The following is a 21,888-nucleotide window of genomic DNA, read 5'->3' as shown; positions in this document are numbered from 1 at the left end:
CTGGTATCTTTTCTTTTATTCAACTTCACGACTTCAAATTTTCACAGTATGAAGAAGAAAAATTTATTTAAATTTTTTGTTTTTGAAGACTAAATTACTATGTTGGCTATTTACAGAGAACCTTACCTGGCAACTTATTGGCGGTTTTGGGGTGGTAGGTCACATATGCTAGTGCCTCATTGGTTCATGTTCAGAAGCATCCTGCTCTCCATTTAGAACCTACAGGGGTTTACCTTGTTGCATTACATCTAAAGTAGCCAATTAAATGCCATTTACTATACATGAAAGTAAACTTGTAGATAAGTGATTGTTACTTCAAACGGATAGGTCGAGATGAAGGACACAGGTATCTGGGTTTTTTTTTTCCTCTGAATCCTTTCTTGCTCCCAAAAGTGCCATAATAATCGACTTATTGATTGTGGGTGTCCTCACCAAGACATGACAGGATTGCGGTTCATCAAATGCCATGGTAATAGCTTGTGAGGCTCCTTCTCATGCATGTTGGTGAACAGTAAATTACTGAGCGTAGAAATCAAAAGCAGCAGATCTTATGACATATGACCTAGGCATTACCTATGAAGCCTGAAGAATGACAAGCTTCTGATTTAGTATACTTTGTTGAATAATTCGGGAGGCATAAAATCCACACGTAGATTTTATTACCTTTTCCACTTCATGATGTTAAGGAATTGATTCTTTCTGTAGTGACAAACCCAGTACTAACCCTTATCGTACTGACATTGTGAATCAAAATCAAAGTCACAAACCTTGCTAGTTCTTATATTAGAAGAAGTTAAGACCAAAGTAGCTCTTGCAGCAGGAAATTTTATGCCTCAGGCAGTATCAGTTGTAAGTCGGGTAACTGAGTACCTTATGTGACCAAGTTTATGAGAGGTGCTTACGTGGTTTTTTCCTTTGCTAACTCTTGCTATCCCTCGCCTCACTCGAGGTGGTGTTGCTTATCCAGACTGGGCCTACAAACCGGAGTCAAGTCCCGGCAGCCGGCAGATCCAGTTGTGGCACTTCATCCTGGAGCTGCTGCAGAAGGAAGAGTTCCGTGACGTGATTGCCTGGCAAGGTGACTATGGGGAGTTCCTCATCAAGGATCCTGATGAGCTAGCCAGACTATGGGGAATGCGGAAGTGCAAGCCGCACATGAACTATGATAAACTTAGTCGAGCACTTAGGTGAGTACCATGGAGGACTTACACCCAGATTGTTGTAAGGAAAAATACAATTACAAGTTCTGGAAAAAAACATTCTTAGAAAAAAAAACAGATCACTCTTTAGGTGTCATGTTGGCCTTTCTGGGAATCAAATGTCTAAGTTCTGGGGTTCTTTTTTAATTTCTTTTTCTTTCCATGCTGAATAATTGTTGAATTGTGCAATTTAGCACGTGGACACTCAAGGACCTTTTGTATGTGTACTGGATGTTCAACATTGGGATTGACCTCATCAGATAGCAAATTGAGTCTTCTTTTTGTGTTTGCCTCTTTTGCTTATTATTTCTATTTGGTTTGTGTAATTTGTAACAATTCATTTTTATTTTTCGTTGAATCAACCTATCCTGTTTCAGATATTACTACAACAAGCGGATCTTGAACAAAACCAAAGGCAAGCGCTTCACCTACAAATTCAACTTCAGCAAGTTGATATTGGTGAACTACCCAGGAACTGACCTCAAATATGTGCCTCCATTCATTCCTGCCTCTCGGGGTGGAATTGGTTCCTCAACGGAAGATCCGAGCATGGATGATGAACCAAGCACACCGTCCCACCTGACGAAAGAAGGCGGATCATGCAGCGACTCTGGGGAGTCCTTGGATGGCGACGAGAAACCTGGCAGCCGCCGCCACCGTTCCCATAGTCTGGGAGACACCGAGCCACCATCAACCATGTCTGTTCATCCTCCCACGCCTACCCATCATGCCTTGCCACCTGGTTTCAGTGAACATGATCATAGATTAGCCGGTTTGATGAGCCCTAATCTACGTCACAATTACAGTGGACCTGCCTTTCAAGTAAGTACCTTCTTTATTTCTGCAATCTTAAAGGCATTAAAAAATTCACAAATCATGTGAGTTCCTTAGACTAACGTGATAAAATATCCAAAATCTACTGTCACTTCTTCCAGGCTGTCCCTGACATAGCAGCACAGATTACTTAACACCCCTTTAGGATTCATGTTATGATTGCTTTTCAAATCATCTGCTACTTGGTCGTTTTCACTCTGCACAGAAATTGAAAATTAGGGCAATAAATCATGGAACTTAGCATAGTCTATAATTCTTGCAACCAACCTAAAGTGAGCAATAGTTCTTCACCCATGACCTCTTGTGACACTTGAAAAGGTAGCTTTAATTTTCCTGTAGATGGTCATAGTGGCTTCGCAGTATGTAAGATTTCACATGGAGTGTCCCAATCCACCATTGTTTTTATGTACAAATGCCAGTGGGTGGAATAGAAAAAAAAAGTGTGATTCATCTAGAACGACACAGCAATGTTAATTTAGAAGGGGATGTCCTTATGTATTTTAAAGAAGTCTTCTCAGTCAAACCTTTCAACCTATATAAATGAGTATTCATTTGAAAACTCCTTCCGTACACAAGTCTTTAAAAAAAATTGTTTGTTTGCTCTCTTGAAATTAAGTATTCATATGTATATAGGTTGTTGCCGGTACATACTTCCATTTGAGGTCTACTTTGTAAAGTCAGTTTGTTTTTTTCTGAACTATTTCATGACGTTCTTTCTCTTTTCAGAATATTTACTTGATGGCCCTTGTTACATTACATAAAACATTGTTTTCCCCTTTTACTCTTTCAGATGATGCGGCCAGCATCTATCTTCTCCCACTCTCTGCCGGCCAGTCCTTGTTATCTATCACCGCTAGCCAGTCCATCTTCAACAATGAGTCCGCTCTTATCAGCACCCGGTCACCCGCATGGCCCAGCAAGGTTCACCTACACGCCAGCAGAGATCCAAAGGGCTCATCAAGAGGCTCAAGCGCAGGCAGCAATCGCGAGGTTAGAGCACGAGCGTGTCGCTCAACTCCGTGTGGCTGATGCGCATGCCAGGGCCTTCCCTCTGTCTGTGCCGGCGTCTCCTGGCACATTGTGGCGCACGCACACAGAGAACGAAATGCGCATCAGAAATCTGGAGCTGACTGCGGCCGAGAAGTTACAGCGGCAGGAAGAGCAAAAGCGACAAGAGGAACAAAAGCGTCAGGAGGAGCAGAAGCGACAGGAACAGAATCGCCAAGAACTCAAACGACAAGAACAACTTCGACAAGAGCAACAAAACCTAGAGACGCAAAGATTACAAAAGTCTCCTGAAAAGGAAATACGCATCCCAGAAAGGCCAGTGCAGTCAGAACTATACTTGCGTAGAATGGCTGAGAAACAGGCCAGACAGGCTAGCGAGCGTCGTGTCCCGCCCGCTATCACCATAGATGACAGAACTATCACAAACTCTGCAAGTGTTAGAAAAACGCCTGAACCTGTGCCGTGTACAATTACCAGCCCTCCAGAAGAGCAGCAAGACCATGTCAAGCCATGTCGGAAGACGCCTCCACCACCACTTAAAGTCGACTCAAAGCTTTTTGATATCAAGCCGCCAAGCAGTGCTCCCCCAATCAACGACAGGCTAGATGCTCGACGATTTGGACCAGGATTTAGAGGAAGTCCTGGGCCACCACGCAGGGTCATTGTCCACACTAGTAATGAGAGTCGATCTGAGGAAGACCTTCTGGATGCGGACGATAGCTCTAACAGCAATCAAGAATCAGTCCCTATCAAGCTGCGATTCAAACGCAAATGGAACCGCGACATCTCGCGCCCACCTTCATTCGCAGAGAACAACGACACAAAGTCTCCCAAGATTTTCTTTGACTCCAGTCCCTCGTCACGCTCCTTGCCTTGCACTCCAACTCAACGATCGCAGATGGGCACGTTTTTCCAGTTTCCAAGTCCGATGGAAACACAGACCGAACACGAGCCTTCTGCGTCCTCGATTCAACCTCCTAAGGAAAAGGAAAAAGAATCCTTACGTCGTTTCAGAGACTACTACTTTGAAACCAATCACGGTACCAAGGACAGTCGAAGATTATTACAGGAGCCAGAAAAGCGTCCAAAGGAACGCGTATTGAGTATAGAATCCATCATAGCAAAAACAGAACCACTGCGCCCAGTACCCAACATGCGTAGCTCCAGTAGTGCACCTAGTATTGCCACCACTTCTAGCAGTAGCACCAGCACTGGTAGCACTGAACTTGATAAAAATGAGATGGACAGTGAGAAACCTGTCACATCTTCCCAATGATACCTAGATTACAGTGTACATACACAGGCGTTAGGTATTTGTAGGAAGGCACTTATGCTTATTTAACTTTTGGTAGAGCAGAAAGCAGTTATACAAAGTAGCTTCCCAGTCAGCAGCATGTTTTGATATTGCAGTATTTATGCCAAGAATCATGTTTCTATATCGTCCTCTTGAGGAGGTTACCAAGTGACATATATGGGCCCACTTCCTTTGTCGTCCATCTGAGGATGCATTCAATCAAGTTTTCATAAGACTATTTAGCACAAACAAGAATCATGAACAAAATGCAGAGATCAATTGTTTTGGGGAGATCATTCAACTGCACTTCCCCCTATTTTTGTATCTCACCCACCATGTATCACAAATCAGTGAATTTGACAGAGGAAATAAAGGTCAACATTTGAGTGTATCAAATACTTGTCTGATTTTGGAAGAAGCCCCATAGTAGCACCATGATTGAGATCAGGGGCCCGTATTACAAAGAGTTGCGATTGATCCAATCAATCGCAACTATGGAAAGCCAGCAAAGTCAACATATAAAATGCACGTTTGGTCAAAAAAAAATTTAGATATGAATTCATATCCATAAATTCATTGATTTCTTTACAATTTGGTGTGTTCTCCTTTGTTTACAAAGGACATTGTGCGAATTTCCTTAAGAAAAATTTATGAGATTGATGGATGTCCATATATTTGAGATTAATCGGATCAATCGTAACTCTTTGTAAGATGGGACCCTGCATCTCATTAAAAGACGTACAACATACAATTCAAATTGGAAGAAGAATTTGATGTGGAAATACATAAGAGAAAACGAGAATGGGGGGGGGGGGAGCCATGCATAGGCCAATGGCCTTTCAAAGGCTTGGCTCTAAAACAAAAACATAACCTAATAATAATTATAGAAGAATAATTATAAGGGAGAAGGTACTGTAGACATCTACAGATGTGGGTGGGTGTGTGATGAGGCATTTTTTGCTGAATCACCTTTCTAAAAGCACCTGTTCAGCCTTTCATGTGCTCTTAGCCCTTCATATCTGCCATATTGAGTAGCTTATAACAGCTTGTCTCCCAATTTTAGTAGCTTATAACAGCTTGTCTCCCAATTTTAGGAGCTTATAACAGCTTGTCTCCCAATTTTAGTAGCTTATAACAGCCTGTCTCCTAATTTTAGTAGCTTATAACAGCTTATTATTTACAACTAGTCTCGTCAGACGGTCCAGGTGTAACCACAGTCTTGTTTTTGTGACAATGTAATATGAGCGAGCTGAAAGCATCCAATCCCAAGAACAAACGTTGACAAATTAAATGTGTGTCCTTGCCTTGTTTTTATCCCCCCCCCCCCACCCCTGATTTTATTATTTTTATCCTTTTTTTTTAATTCACATCCATTGACTTTTTATATGTGTGACTTTTTACAAATTATGTTCTATGGTATTGCACTGTATGATAATTATTTTTTGACTTGAAGTTGATTCAAGAATTACATATATGCTTCCGCCTTTAATGGTAACTATTCATGTAACATTTATTGATACTTGTGTTTTATTATTATTAAGAAATAGAGAATAGTGTACTGTATCGTTATTTTATTCTGTCCGTATACATACAATAGGGTTTGTATATTGTGCATGTGTGTGGGATGCAGATGTCTTGAAGTTTTAACCCTTGTATACGAGACGTCCTTTCATTCATGGCAGAAACTCATCATTTCTTGTAGCCAGACCTTCAAACATGAATTTGAATGAAAAATATTTTAGTAAATGATATAAAATAATTGTTTCATTGTGGGTGGCGTAACTGGCAGAGTAACTACTCAAGAAGTTAAAGTATTCAAGGGTTGTTGTATTAAGCATTTGCTGTCTTTCGTCATCACGGTGAAGATCCAAGTTATTAGCTGCACTTGCATAAAGATTGGAGGGTTTTGGGGGGCACTTGCCCGCCTCCTCCCCGAGACAAAAAAAAAGTATCCCACAACCAAGAAAGAAATAAATAGGTGGAGGAAGGAAAAGGTTGAAATATACTATTTTCTTAATATATGACGTCTAAATCTATAATGAAACTAGGTTTTCATTAAAAAAAATATATCAAAATGTTTACTTAAGAGCGATTTTTAAGGATATATTCCTCTTTATCTTGTTCCCCCTCAATATTCGTTGCTTATGAAGCCACTAGTGCTGATCCAAATGCCGATTCAAGTATACTTAATAACGGTATGAAGAAAAAAATGTTATTGTCCATATCGTCTTGGCCTTTTTAAATAGGGGTTCGCATTGTTTGTTTGACTTTTTCTAAAAGCGATGGCGAGGGTAATATTAGCTTTTAGCCTTTAAATCTAGATACTGAAAATATGGTAATGCGCAGTGTATCTTTCGGAATTCGCTCTGTTTTCGGTCAGCCAAAAGTGCAAATCAATTTCATTTTCGCCTGTTTAGAGTAAGAGTGATAATCACAAAAATGAACGGCATTTGATCGTTATAAGTTTGAAGTATTCCAGAGAGTTTCAGAATTCACTGTAGCCTGTGCGGTTTTTATTCTGTAATCAGTCTGCGTCGTTATCCATAACTAAATTAGTTAATAAAATGACTAATATCTGGTTTGATCTTCTTTAATAGAGAAAGACGTCTCGTATCCAAGGGATATAAGTAGTTGTAATTCATGTATTGTCGTTTTCATCAACGCCATTATATTCCTTTATTTATTTCTCTTGAAGAAAAAAAAAGTGTTTCATGGAGAACTTGATTGTTCTGTTAATGTATTTGTCATAAGGCGCTGGCGTCCTCATGAAACTAGATTGAAACCCGATGCGGAAAGCGGCAAAGGGTGTGTCGCGTTTGTGCATGTATTTTCACCGTTGTTTCTAGAACGCAAATTATGCCAACTGCTGCTGATCGTTTATATTTATGTGATGATAAAATCTTTGTTTATAGATGCCATGTAAACGCTTCTTCACGCTGTACTTTTGATCACATGAAGCGTTCATTATTTGAATATACTTATCAACCAATTATGTCTTCATGTTTACAAAGTTGTGTGAGTAGTATCCTATAATATTGTAAAATCAAATCATCGTGCACTGTAATTAGTGTGTGGGTGGTACTTATCTATTTGTGTATACGTAACTAGGTTAAGTATAAAGTCTGCTCTGATTGAAAAAAATGGATATCGTCCGACTTTCCTGCACTCTCTTCTTTTCACTATTTTCAATCGATTTTGATAATTTCTAGTTCGAAATAACTCTATTCATCATGTCTCATATGCTGCTTTCGTTTGTTTGAATGTTGTTTTCAGCATTCCAAAATGTGGTTGTATAGTAACCATTAGCAACGCCTCCACTTGATAACAGTTGCCTGTTTCCATGGTAACAAGCGGGAGAATGGCTGATTGCGTATTTGCCCTAAATCCGGTATTCTCATAAGTGTCCTTCTTATATCGTCCATTTTAATATTCAGCTTTAAAGAGATATTTGGCTTTGAAAAATTTAGGATTCAAAGTAGTTTGATGATCATGTCAAAACTTAAGGCTATGATGATAGTATATATATACCGATCATTGGTTTACCAACGCCTTAAAAGAAAATGGCTTCTGGAAATGCCATCTATTTGTAATGTTGGCCAGTTTTATTAAGATGTGCTACGCAACTTCCGGGATGCCCTTATTTAGCCGAAACGCGCTTTGCGGAAGAGAAGTAGACTTACTGTTATTTGCAGCTCTATTACAAAACTTACCTCTGCTAAAAAGCCGTGGCACAGGAATTGCGTCACAAATCGAGAGTCGCCTATGACATTCGCCTTCCCATCCCGAAGAAGTTGCATGATACATCCTTGCTAAGGTAATGCTTTACGTCTTTCTTAAGACCGGGTTACACTTGCACCGGAACCGAATCAGCTGCAAATTCATCCGAATACACGTATTCGGGTGGTTTCGGGAGTATTCTGTTCTCCCTCCGCGAATGCGAGAAAATTCAGGAAAGAGTCGGGAACATTCAAATCCGAACGAAACCATCCGAATTAGGCTCGAATCGCTCCGAATTTATTCGGGAAAATTCGGTTTTGGTTTAACCCTGGCTATTGATATTGGTCATGAACCTCTTTCAGTTTTTTACTAGTAATTTAATCTTTCATAAATTCCTTCTTTCCTCTCCGCCCAATGACATTCCTCTCCCTTCTCTCTCGCCTCCTGTCTCTAGCATATTCTAATTCTGTTATTTATTTCACTTCTCTTATTTTAAGGGTGTGTTTCATGAGGACTGTTCGGGTGTTTTATCTGACATTAACCAAAGTAACAGCCAGTCAATGTCGAGGAAAGTTGTCATCCAATTCGACAACTTGTCGGACAAAAATGTCGATGAAACACTCCCCATAACTTCTTGTTTCTCGTCTTGTCCTTTTTCACGTCCACCACCTTCATTCTCCACGTACCCTGACCTCATTTAATCTTCCACCCCCGCGCGCCTGTTACCCATTACCCATCTCCCTCTTCCACTTCCGGGTTATCCCTTATCTTGACGTCACGATTTTGATTCTAATTTATTTCACGAGCCAGTATCTTTCTCAGCATGTGAAAAACGATGTGTAGCAAAGTGAATTGTAAACATTATGGCATTTTAACGCTTTAACAACTCGAATATTTCGATGATTTTTTTTTTTACAAAGAATATAACTATCGTCATTACTATCATGAATTTGAGACAAAACTAATTCAAGAAATAATGCCACCAGGAAGGACTTGCGAAATTACATTTTGTCATGCTCTTTTGATGATATTAAAATTGTAAATTGGGATTTCGATTGTATTTTGCTTTCGAAAATGATCACGTGATTATCTCAACGGTTTTTAGAATTTTGTTTTTTCATTCTGGCTTGTGCTAAGAACGAGCTTCAATAAAAAAAAAAAACGAACCATATCATGACTATTTGATAACATTCGACGTGAAGAAATGTAAATTTACATAGATTTAATGCTATGCATTGATTTAATCAAAGATCATGTGGAAATTCAAATGATATAATTTTAATTGAAATTTGTGTTACACCATTGTATGTGCATAACACGTCACACAAATGTTATACTCATTCGATATGTCAAGTCAATACTTATAAATCGTATAATTTTATTTTTAAATTATTGACTTTTATTTTGGGGGTCTTCTTGATAAATGACAAAAGCCTGTTAAAGGATTGCAGAATTGTCGCTGATTATATATATTTTTTGATCATGTGTAAATGGCATAATTATATCTTTCATTATTGTAGCAAATATTTGCTTGATATGGAAGGGAAATATAAATGCGATATTTTTTATCGAAAGGAAGTTTCTCTTTTCTGTTAAGTTTTGTGTACAGTATGTTCTCTTCATTTTTTTAGTCACAGATTATCTTATTTTGTGTATGGAGTTATATTATTGTACATCTTTAACACATGTAAATGATATTGCCGATAAGTATAAAATTGTTGTTTATTAAACTGCAATGCCTATTTGGTAAACAAACATCTACTTTTTGTGCGTTTGTATTTTTTTTTCTGAGAATTTGGTTCGGAAAAAAGGGGGAAGAACTTTAAGCACGTGCAGTTTATTCAGGATCGCTGATCCTAGGTATTTCAGGTAGTAAAATTTGTAAATAATTAGGTCATTACATTCTGCCAAACGAAGTTTAAGAGAGGACATGAGTCAGCTAACGATGTGGCAGGCGGCTGGTCGCTAAGCAGCGATTTTCGCCGAACTACTTCCTCAGTTTTCACCCAATGCTCAGAAGACTTGGTCTTTGAGTGAAGTACGTGCAGGAATTTTATTCAGAATGCGTTATCACGGCTATTGTATATGATGAAAATTTTGAATAACAAAAGAAAATCTTATGGAGCGAATCGCCCCTTTCCTTTAGCCCGGGTCCTGCTCCATTCAACTTTCATATCCAAAACTGAAAAAAAATGGCAGTGGCAGAGAGCCCAAGACGCGACACGGCGTCAAGAATACTCCCCTCTACCCCTCCCCAATATATATATATATATATATATATATATATATATATATATATATATATATACCTCTCCCCCCCCCCCTCCCCAACAACAAAAATATAGGTCCCATAAAATTATTAATTTTTCCAAGAATAAGGGGGGCTGTAAAAATATTTTAAAATGCATTATTATGGACATATTTTGTACACATGTAGGTGATTTTATGTATATAGCTCGTGGGAAAACGTGAGATGGTGTCATACTTATGTAAACCTTTGGTCACGCGTTGTGACCATGAATTATGCCCTATTTTTTTTAGTATATTTATTTCTGATAAGCCTGCTCTTCTAATTAATGCATATTTTCCCCCATTTCGACCTCGCCTTATCATGTCTAATGAGTATCCCTTTTAAATTTAGAAACGACGAGTGGTAATTTTTCTTCTCCCAATAAGAAACGACTTCTGATAATTTTCAAAATGAAGAATAGAGGTCCCATAGAATTATTCACATTTTTTTTTAAGAATAAGGGGGGCTGTAAAAATATTTAAAAATGCATTATTATGGACATATTTTGTATACATGTAGGTGCTTTTATGTATATAGCTCGAGGGAAAACGTGAGACGGTGTTATACTTATGTAAACCTTTGGTCACGCGTTACGACCATGAATTATGCCCTATTTTTTTAGTATATTTATTTCTGATAAGCCTGCTCTTCTAATTAATGCATATTTTCCCCCATTTCGACCTCGCCTTATCATGTCTAATGAGTATCCCTTTTAAATTTAGAAACGACGAGTGGTAATTTTTCTTCTCCCAATAAGATACGACTTCTGATAATTTTCAAAATGAAGAATAGAGGTCCCATAGAATTATTCACATTTTTTTTTAAGAATAAGGGGGGCTGTAAAAATATTTAAAAATGCATTATTATGGACATATTTTGTATACATGTAGGTGCTTTTATGTATATAGCTCGAGGGAAAACGTGAGACGGTGTTATACTTATGTAAACCTTTGGTCACGCGTTACGACAATGAATTATGCCCTATTTTTTAGTATATTTATTTCTGATAAGCCTGCTCTTCTAATTAATGCATATTTCCCCCCATTTCGACCTCGCCTTATCATGTCTAATGAGTATCCCTTTTAGATTTAGAAACGACGAGTGGTTATTTTTCTTCTCCCAATAAGATACGACTTCTGATAATTTTCAAGATGAAGAATAGAGGTCCCATAAAATTATTCACATTTTTTTCAAGAATAAGGGGGGCTGTATAAAAATATTTAAAAATGCATTATTATGGACATATTTTGTATACATGTAGGTGCTTTTATGTATATAGCTCGAGGGAAAACGTGAGACGGTGTTATACTTATGTAAACCTTTGGTCACGCGTTACGACCATGAATTATGCCCTATTTTTTTAGTATATTTATTTCTGATAAGCCTGCTCTTCTAATTAATGCATATTTTCCCCCATTTCGACCTCGCCTTATCATGTCTAATGAGTATCCCTTTTAAATTTAGAAACGACGAGTGGTTATTTTTCTTCTCCCAATAAGATACGACTTCTGATAATTTTCAAGATAAAGAATAGAGGTCCCATAAAATTATTCACATTTTTTTCAAGAATAAGGGGGGGCTGTAAAAATATTTTAAAATGCATTATTATGGACATATTTTGTATTCATGTAGGTGCTTTTATGTATATATAGCTCGTGGGAAAACGTGAGACGGTGTCATACTTATGTAAACCTTTGGTCACGCGTTGTGACCATGAATTATGCCCTATTTTTTTTAGTATATTTATTTTTGATAAGCCTGCTCTTCTAATCAATGCATATTTTCCCCATTTCGACCTCGCCTTATCATGTCTAATGAGTATCCCTTTTAAATTTAGAAACGACGAGGGGTTATTTTTCTTCTCCCAATAAGAAACGACTTCTGATAATTTTCAAGATGAAGAATAGAGGTCCCATAAAATCATTCACATTTTTTCAAGAATAAGGGGGGGGGGCTGTATAAAGATTTTAAAAAGCATTGTTATGGACATATTTTGTATACATGTAGGTGCTTTTATGTATATAGCTCGTGGGAAAACGTGAGACGGTGTCATACTTATGTAAACCTTTGGTCACGCGTTGTTACCATGAATTATGCCCTCTTTTTTTTAGTATATTTCATTTCTGATAAGCCTGCTCTTCTAATTAATGCATATTTCCCCCATTTCAGCCTCGCCTTATCATGTCTAATGAGTATCCCTTTTAAATTTAGAAACGACGAGTGGTTATTTTTCTTCTCCCAATAAGAAACGACTTCTGATAATTTTCAAAATGAAGAATAGAGGTCCCATAAAATTATTCACATTTTTTTCAAGAATAAGGGGGGCTGTAAAAATATTTTAAAATGCTTTATTATGGACATATTTCGTATACATGTAGGTGCTTTTATGTATATAGCTCCTGGGAAAACGTGAGACGGTGTTATACTAAACCCTTTGGTCACGCGTTTATACCATGAATTATGCCCTATTTTTTTGTATATTTATTTCTGATAAGCCTGCTCTTCTAATTAATGCATATTTTCCCCATTTCGACCACGCCTTATCACGTCTAATGAGTATCCCTTTTAAATTTAGAAACGACGAGTGGTTATTTTTCTTTTCCCAATAAGAAACGACTTCTGATAATTTTTAAGACGATGCTTAGGCGGGTGTTGGTGCTTCATAAGGCTGTTCGTAAAGCTAGGGTTACACCGGAAACGAATCGGCTGCGAATCCATCCGAACACGTATATATACGGATGGATTCGGGACAATTCTGTTCTCCCTCCGCGAATGCGAGAAAATTCAGGAAGGATTCTGGAACACGGAGGAATTGGGCTCGGTTTGAAATGCTCAAAACCAGCCGTATACCCTCCAAAATACTTGCGAATGTGGCCACAGCAAATTTCATCCGGGATGTATTTGGATGACATTCGGTTGGATTAGGGGAAGCATTCGGAGTATTCTGGGCAGATTCGGACTTATTGGTATCATTCGGTTCGTTATTCGGCTGTAATCGGAGCAATCGGGCCACATTCTGTTCGATTCTAGCCACTATTCGGCTAGCATTCGGCTTTATTCGGGTCAATTCTTGGCGATTCTGCGCTAAATCGTAATTTATTCGGGACCTTTTTGTCTCTATTCGGGAGCTCCCCGAATGAGATATGACCAGGGGAGTGTGTCATCAACATTTTCATCCGACAAGTTGTCAGATCTGACATCTTTCTCTAATGTTGATTGGCTGAGAGGTACTGTTACTATGGTAACTGTCGGATAAAACGTCTGACAAGTCCTATCATGAAACGCTCCCCATGTCCCGAACCCATCCAAATCATCCCTTATTCGGACAGGATCAGTCCGAAATTATTCGGGAGAAATCGGTTCTGGTGTAGCCCTGACTTAAAAGGGGAACTCGACCTAACGAAAAGTTCTTTGTAAAAATAGCAGAAAAAATAATTAATATTGGTGAAGGTTTGATGAAAATCCATAAGAAGTTAAGAAAATTATGAAAATTGTATTTTTTTCATTTGTGAAGTCATAATTAATATATACGAGCAGCTTCCTATAAATAATATGTTAAGCAATATGAAAAGCATAAAAAGTTTTTAATGGTTCGTGACGACTTTCTTTTTTTCTTTTTGGCATGTGGTGTGAAATGATTTGTCTATTTATTCAAGATGCAATAAAATTATTTTCAATTTTTTGATAAAATAACATATCAATGATTTTTTTTTACCATACGGTATGGGGGTAATATGCTCACATATGACGTCACAAATGAAATATCTAAAATTCTAATATTTTTATTCTTTGATGGATTTTCCTTCAACCTTCAATATTCTTAAAGTATTTTTACAATAAATGTTTTGTCAGCGCGAATTTCCCATTTAAGGGGCTACTCCGGTCTAAAAACAATTATATCTTAATAAAATAGAGTAAAAGTCATCAAGAAAAGCCCTGAAAATTTCATCAAAATCTGAAAACAAAATGACGAAGTTATTGAATTCTTAAGTATAGCGATACTTTTTGAATTATTTATATGCACGCCGTTGTGAATTTACCTGTACCATATCCAATGATACCTATATGTTAGTAAATGAATTCATAACTGTTTCCTATTTTCATATAATGTGTGCACGATAATGTCTTTCTTATAACAAAATAAGTTGCCGGAATGAATACTTTACGTATCAAATGAAATGCCAATCCAATATGCAATCCAAAAATAGAAAATAATAAATGGGGACATGATTTTTTATCCACTTGCTCATTGCGTATTCACGAAGACATGCAAAGAACAGTTTCGTCGAAACAAGGCAAAGCTTTAGAAATGTCATAAATTTAACATTTGTTTTTCCTTCTCCGACTCTGATGAAATTTGTCAGTGTTCATGTGTGGTTGATTTTACTTGAAACCATATTTCAGAACCCCTTTAAAGGGATGGTCCGGGCTGAAAATATTTATATCTTAATACACAGAGTAGAACTCGCTGAGCAAAATGCCGAAAATTTCATAAAAATCGGATAACAAATAATAAAGTTATTGAAGTTTAAAGTTGAGCAATACTTTGTGAAAACAGTCGTAATGAATATTCATTAGGTGGGCTGATGATGTCAGATTCCCACTTTCCGTTTTCTTATGTTATTACATAAATTCATATTTTTTTCATTACTTCATACTTGTGTGAATTATGTCTCCCTTATAATGAAATAAGTTGCAGCAATAAATATCTAATGCACTAAATCAGTTGTCAATCAAGTTTTTCTAGTTCTTGGAGGAAAAAAATTGAATAAACCTAATTTCATGTAATAAAATACAAAAGAACAAGTGGGGATGTGACATCAGCCCACCTAATGAATATTCATGACGACTGTTTGCACAAAATATTGCTAAACTTTAGAATTCAATAACTTTGTAATTTGTTATCCGATTTTGATGAAATTCTACTCAACTTTAAGCTATAAATACTTTCAGCCCGGACCATCCCTTTAAAGGGGAAGTTTACCCTGACAAAAAGTTTATTGTAAAAATAGTAGAAAAAAACAATAAAAAATATTGCCGAAAGTTTGAGAAGTTATTAGAAGTTTAATTATTTGATTTGTGACGTCACATGCGAGTAGCTTTCCTTCATATCGTTTTGTTTTTAATCAATTATGAAATGTCATTTTCTCAGAAAATTGAAAATAGTTTTCACTGTACCTTCAGTATAGACAAACATTTCCACCTGTTCCTACAAAGAAAACAAAAACCATTACAAAAAAATGAAATAATCTGTGGCGAAGCCGGAAAAACCGGAAGGCAAGTGTGGTGGAGAGGGGGGGGGGGGGGGTAGAACATCGTTTCATTTTCAATTGTTATATGAGGCTAGGTGAGGCAGGGGCGCGGCCAAACCTATTTTCCTTTGGGGGTCAATGTGCCTTTTGGTGATATTTTCACCATGAGATTATCATCTGTGTGATGTCGTTGTGTGTTTTGTAGTAATTAAGTTGAGCAAAGCCTTTTTTTGAAGTGATTTCTGATTATTATTATAAATGTATATTCAAGTTTTTTACGCGGTTTTGAAAAAAAAATCAATTTGAAATACTAAAACTCGCTTTTTGGTAATTATGGGGCTAATTAGGCCATACTGTTAAAATTGCCTCCCGCGCGAGATGTTGTGAGCGCTAATCGCAAGCTCAAACTTTTGGGCATTTCAATAAGAAATGAAAATTAAACATTCTGAACAATTCTCGTAATCATGAAAAAGATGTGTATCTAACCAAAGAATTAACGCGAGCACGAAGCGCGAGATGAAAATTTATATTCCAACCAGAAAACTGGACATTCTAAGCATTTTTATAACCAGAAAAAGGGTAAGTACCTTATTACATAACAACTGAGGCGAGCGTGAAGCGCGTAAATATATTTGTGATTTTCTAACCTGAAATGTATTATATGTTGTGCTTCAAAAATAGTATTTGATTTAAAAAAAGGGCAAATTTCATTTTGAAAAATGTATTTTTCCTTTTGAAAAAGGGCATTTTTACCGACGGGGATTTGTTTTTCATAATCAGCAGAAGCTGTTAAAATGACACCCCTCCCCTAAAAAAAATCCCCTTATCTGGGGTTTATTCACATGTGACCAACAGCCAGTCCCCAACATTCTAAATCCATTCGTTCGATCATGCAGACAGCAATTGCTCGAGCAAATAAAAATTTGATCCAATTAAGCGCCAACTCTTGATGCAACTGCTTTGACCACAATACACACATGTATCCTCCGCTGAAACTATTACTGCATAATATCCTGTTATTTCTAATCATTGGCGGCGGAAGCCAACAATTTTAGGGGGGACCACAAAATTTTTTTGACCAGCAAAAAAAAAAAAAAAAAAAGGTTATCAACCAAAAATTTTAGGGGGGACGCAGAAAAAAGGAATTGACAAACAAGCAAAAAAATAAATAAAAAAAAAAAAAAAATGATAAGGTCATCAACTAAAGATTTAAGGGGGGACCGTCCCCCCACCTAAAATTTAGGGGGGACACGTCCCCCCCGCTTCCGCCGCCTATGTTTCTAATTCCAACACCATTTTCGTTACAAAAATAAATTGATTTCATTTTTGGACTAACGAACCTTCTAATTAAAGAACCTTATTTCGTTTTCGGACTAACCTTTGTAATTACGAATCTTAATTGCGTTTTCGGACTAACGAACCTTATTTTGTTTTCGTATTAACGAAACTTCGCAATTGCGAACCTTCGGAATTACGAAAGTAACCCACACCAGACAATGGCCTGTACTATACTGGAGAAGATTTTATTAGAGTAGTCTTGATACAGAAATTGTGTGATTGATATTATCACCACAGAAATACACTTCGCTGGGCTAAAAAAATAAATGTAACGGTAAATTCTCGATCAAATTTGAACTTCCGCAAAGCACGCTCTTTCTTCAAAGAAGAGGGTGGCAGTCAGATAACCGACCTTTTTATTTCCCCTTTTTGTTTTTCTCAAAAAAGGTCTCTCACTCTTACCGACAGAATATACTGCTATCTTTTCACCATGCATATATTTATGCGGGGTTTAATTCTTTTCATCCTCGTATCCTTCAGGATTTAGAGAGGCACTCTTTCTTTTTTTGGACGCATTTTAAGATGAGGGGCTGTTTTTCAGTCATGATTTATGTCAAGACTGTCGAATATGCTCTAATTAGGCTGTTATCTGAATCCATGACTGTGTGTGTGCGTGTATATGTACATATATCATCAGTACATGTAAGTCTATATTAATATTCGTGGTTTTTTTTTTTCAATTTTAAAAACCTCTTTCATAATATCCTTTTAGAAGTATGCTTGGCCCAAAAGTTTTCATCGTGTTTTTCATATTTTTCATCTATAATGTATTATGTTTCGTTTACCAACTTAACACAAAGGACAATCCCTTTTGGGAGGGGTTTGAAAAAGATCACCTTCGGGAGTAACCACCCCCCTTGTGTGTGTGTGTGTGTGTGGGGGGGGGGGGGTTGTCAATTTTTTTTCTTGAGAAACACGCACACCCACCCTCTTATACACACACAAAGTGGTGGTCAAAAGTTTGTGAACCCCACCAGAAAATGAACGTATTGAAAGTGCACTCTTAAAAAGGTTGGACAAAAAAGGCCCCATTTTTAACCATCACTGGGCAACATACTATCCACACAACTATTGGTTAAAATCTGTCCGAATTGGGTAATAAAAACTTATAATTGGGTAATAAATAAATTTGCTCAATTGGATAATAATTGCCAATAATATAAATAAATAAATATATATATAGATATATATATATATAGAGATGTGTGAAATTATACATGTACAACAGCTTTGGCAACCCTTTAATTTGAATATTTTGTGAAAGAAATGGATGAAGAGAACATATATATATATATATATATATATAAGTGTGATCAATCTTGGCGATGTACGTGTACGGGTCTCCTTCATAATTATATTCGAGATCAAGTGTATGGAGAGGGCCGTAGCAAGGTCAATCAAGCTTTCGGGCACATGCCCTTCATCAGGATCTAAACCAATAAAATACAAAATATAGGCCTACTAATAACAATGGTAAATACAATACAATGCAATACATAACGGAGATTAGTAATTGTTGTCCATAAATAATAACCAATTATACATGCAAGGTAATGGTAAGTCAATATGTAACGAACTATAGAATATATAGTTACCGTAGGGTCCGTAAGTATAGTGTGTTGTTTATAGTAAAGTTAAGTGTGAAGTGAGGTCAGGTGTGCGAGGGTGAGTTCATGTGCCCGAAAGCTTGATGAAGACGGGTATTGACCTTGCTGCGGCCCTCTCCATACACTTGATCTCGAATATATATATATATATATATACATATATGAAGAAAGATTTGAGAAGCAGACTATTATTCACTTCATGCAGATGGAAAACCGGATTGATGAGACCAGATTAATGAGATCACTATTGATGGAGTGCATGCAGTGTTTGCTGGGGTTCCCTAACTTTCGAGCACAACTGCATAGTATATAACTATATATGCACTCTTTGCCGACGCCCTTCATCTTTTAAAACATATAGGCCCGTATTCTGAAGTCAGGTTTAACTTAGACCACGGTCTAACTCCGTGTTAAAATTATGGGGAGCCACAAATCCAAAATATTATGTTTACATTGTATATTGCTTATGTTTACTTTTTTTTTCATTTTCCTTTCATAACGAAGGAAAATACTTCAGCTACCATTCCCAGACAATTATAAACAATTTGGGTGTCAAATGAGTTAATAAATTGAATGTGTATTGTAAGGGATTTGTGTTCCAATTGGCTCTCCATACTCAAACCACAACTTTAAACCAGGGTTTAATTTAAACCCAAGTTCAGAATACGGGCCATAATCGTTTTCCTTCACACTCAAAATGATTGCTTTCCTACTTTTTCCTTCCTTCTTTCAATCACACATTATTACTCACATCGTCTACTCGTCTATCACAAACCCCTTTTCATTCTTTCTCCGTTTTCACCAGTTCGTAATTTCTCAGACATCAAGTTACTTTTATTAGTCTTTATCATTTTGTTTTATTCCCTATTTTTGGTCGCAATTCGTCCTGTTTCAATTATGTTTATTTTTCCTTTTGTCGTCTTGTTTTTTTTCTTCTTGGTATTTTACTCGTTTTTAGTTTTGTCTTGTTCTGTGGGTTATCTTGTTCTTTTTAATCTGTTCAGTAAGTCTCCGTATGCAAATAGCAACCATTGCGTCTCTCTCCCCTCTTTTCTCTTCCTTGAGGGAGGTTCACATTATACAAGCTATGCTTTTGAGTGAATCTCCCATTTCCAGAGATACCCTTTTTTCTATTTAAATTATATATCACAATTTGTCTACGAAATGCACCATATTTTGAATATATCTTTATATGTTAATTATCATGGATGTTTTTTTAATATGATTATAATGACAATGATTTGTATTCCAAATATTTGTTATAATATATGAAAATGATTTGTATCAATAGTATGTCATTTCTGTTGGAAATAAATCTGAATTTCCCGCCCGCGTCTTCCGCACATCCACCTTCCATAAGTATTGTTTTCAGACATTCTTTCTTTAAAAACCGAACATTACACTATCTCACATTTACTGACCTATCAAACAGGCCCCTGGAAACGATTATTTCCCGCTGGGGATGGTGAAGTAAATTTAACAAGCAAAAAAAAAACAAGGTTTCACTAAAAAATGAAGGTCGTTTGGGTTCCCAGAAATTTGACAACCAAAGAAGAAATAAAAAATTGGGGAGAGGAGGGGGGGGGGGGGATATTGGTTCTACACAAAATGTTGGTCATTTACAATACATTTCTCCGGAATTCCAGGTTCCAGGGGGTGCTACCTATGGAAAATAATACACGCAGCACCCCATGGGAAAATCCAGAGGGTGCTTCAGCATCCCAACACCCCCGCTTCCCAGGGTCATGCTATATCCTTCATGTCCTGTCTCCCCTCACTCTCCATTTCACTTTCCTTGTCCTTGTACACAATTTTTTACCGTGGGAGGGAGAGGGGGCACACACGTAAATATTTTAATTCACAGAAACTCAAAAGACGAGGAGCGACCAGGCTTGTAGTGAGAGTGCACTTGCATTTTATAAAATGAAACTGAAGGATTTTGTGCAAACTTTTGGTGAATTTTGTAAAAAAAAATTAAAATAATGGGGGGGGGGGGGGCAACTGCCTCCATACGCCCCCTCCCCCGCTGCCTTCGGCTATGATATGGAGATTAAGAACTGAAAGTGTGTTTCAAGTAAAATGTCTGTGGTTTTTCAATTTGATATAAAACCTTTTTCAAAGCAAGGACTGGGCTGAAATCTTCAGGATATAATCGTTGTCTGTAGCTTCTTAATATCCAATCCCTATAAGATGATCTATTAGAGTAGAAGGATAAATAAAAATCATCGCCAATAGGGGGCGCTAGATATGTCTGATTTTAATATTAAAGGGGTGAAAATATTTATATCTAAAAAAAATAGAGTAAAATTCACAGAGGAAAATGTTGAAAATTTCATCAAAATCTGATAACAAATAGCGAAGTTGTTGAATTTTTAAAGTTTAGCATTATTTTGTGAAAATATAGGTATATGCACGTCATCATGAATATTCATTAGGTGGGCTGATGATGTCACATCCCCACTTTCCTTCTTATGTTATAACATGAAATCATAATTGTTTCATTTTTTTTTCATTCATGTGTGAATAATGTGTCTCCTCTGTAATGAAATAAGTTGCGGCAATAAATATCGAATGCACTATATCAGTTGTCAATCCAAATTTTTCAGTTCTTGGTAGAAAAAAATTGAATTAAGCTAAATTCATATGAAAAATTAAAAAAAGAACAAGAGGGGATATGACATCATCAATTTGCTCATTGAATATTCATGAAGACATGCCTGGAACTGTTTCACCGGAATAATGCAAATCTTTAAAATACCATAACTTTGTTACTTGATTGTCTGATTTTGATCAAATTTTCAGTGTTTTGTTTGTCTGATTTTTCTTTATCTGTTTAAATCATACTATTTCCAGCACTGAGCATCCCTGTATCATTTACATTTTCTCATATTACTTACTGATGGTCGAAAAATCAAAATCAAACGGCTACTACAAGTTCTTGAGAGTAGAATTTTAAATAATACTCAAGTATATTTCACAGTATTAATCATTCACCATTAGCTAAAAACAATACAAGCGTTAACAAACATCTCTTCCTTTTTTCTGTTTATTCCCCCTTTCGGGCATTCTTCCTTTCTTACATTGAATCCTTTACGTTGCCTTCTCCTCCGCGCACTCCTCCAACTACATGTACTTATTTCTTTCCCTCTCTCACACATCCTCCCCCATAACCACACGTGTCATCCTCTTATCCTGTTTTCTAAATTTCATTGCCCCCCCCTCACATTTATCACTCGCCCCTCCCCCTACAATTTTCTCTTGGAATGTCCTCTTGGTTAAGCCCCTTTCACAATAGGTGGTGCGACTGCTTACAACCGTTGCAATTCTGTGCAACATATATTGTGACCAC

General features: G+C 37.0%; 1 protein-coding gene across 2 annotated transcripts in view; it reads left to right on the top strand.

The window, feature by feature from the left end:
• LOC135155195 (serine/arginine repetitive matrix protein 1-like) overlaps nucleotides 1–9,807 on the top strand; it is a 36,929-nt gene extending 27,122 nt beyond the window's left edge. Inside the window, exons 3-5 of one of the 2 annotated variants that reach the window (XM_064104062.1) lie at nucleotides 968–1,187; nucleotides 1,577–2,021; nucleotides 2,824–9,807. In XM_064104062.1, coding sequence (XP_063960132.1) covers nucleotides 968–1,187; nucleotides 1,577–2,021; nucleotides 2,824–4,317 — 2,159 coding nt within the window. In that variant the 3' untranslated portion in view covers nucleotides 4,318–9,807. Of the gene's footprint in view, nucleotides 1–949; nucleotides 1,188–1,576; nucleotides 2,022–2,823 lie in introns of both variants that reach the window. The other variant, XM_064104061.1, reaches the window with a different exon arrangement.
• Nucleotides 9,808–21,888: the final 12,081 nt, after the last annotated feature.

The sequence above is a fragment of the Lytechinus pictus genome, chromosome 8 (assembly GCF_037042905.1).
Source record: "Lytechinus pictus isolate F3 Inbred chromosome 8, Lp3.0, whole genome shotgun sequence".
In the NCBI taxonomy this organism is placed as follows: Eukaryota; Metazoa; Echinodermata; class Echinoidea; order Temnopleuroida; family Toxopneustidae; genus Lytechinus; species Lytechinus pictus.
Note: the sequence above shows the minus strand (reverse complement) of the source record. Positions and strands in the feature narration are given on the sequence as shown.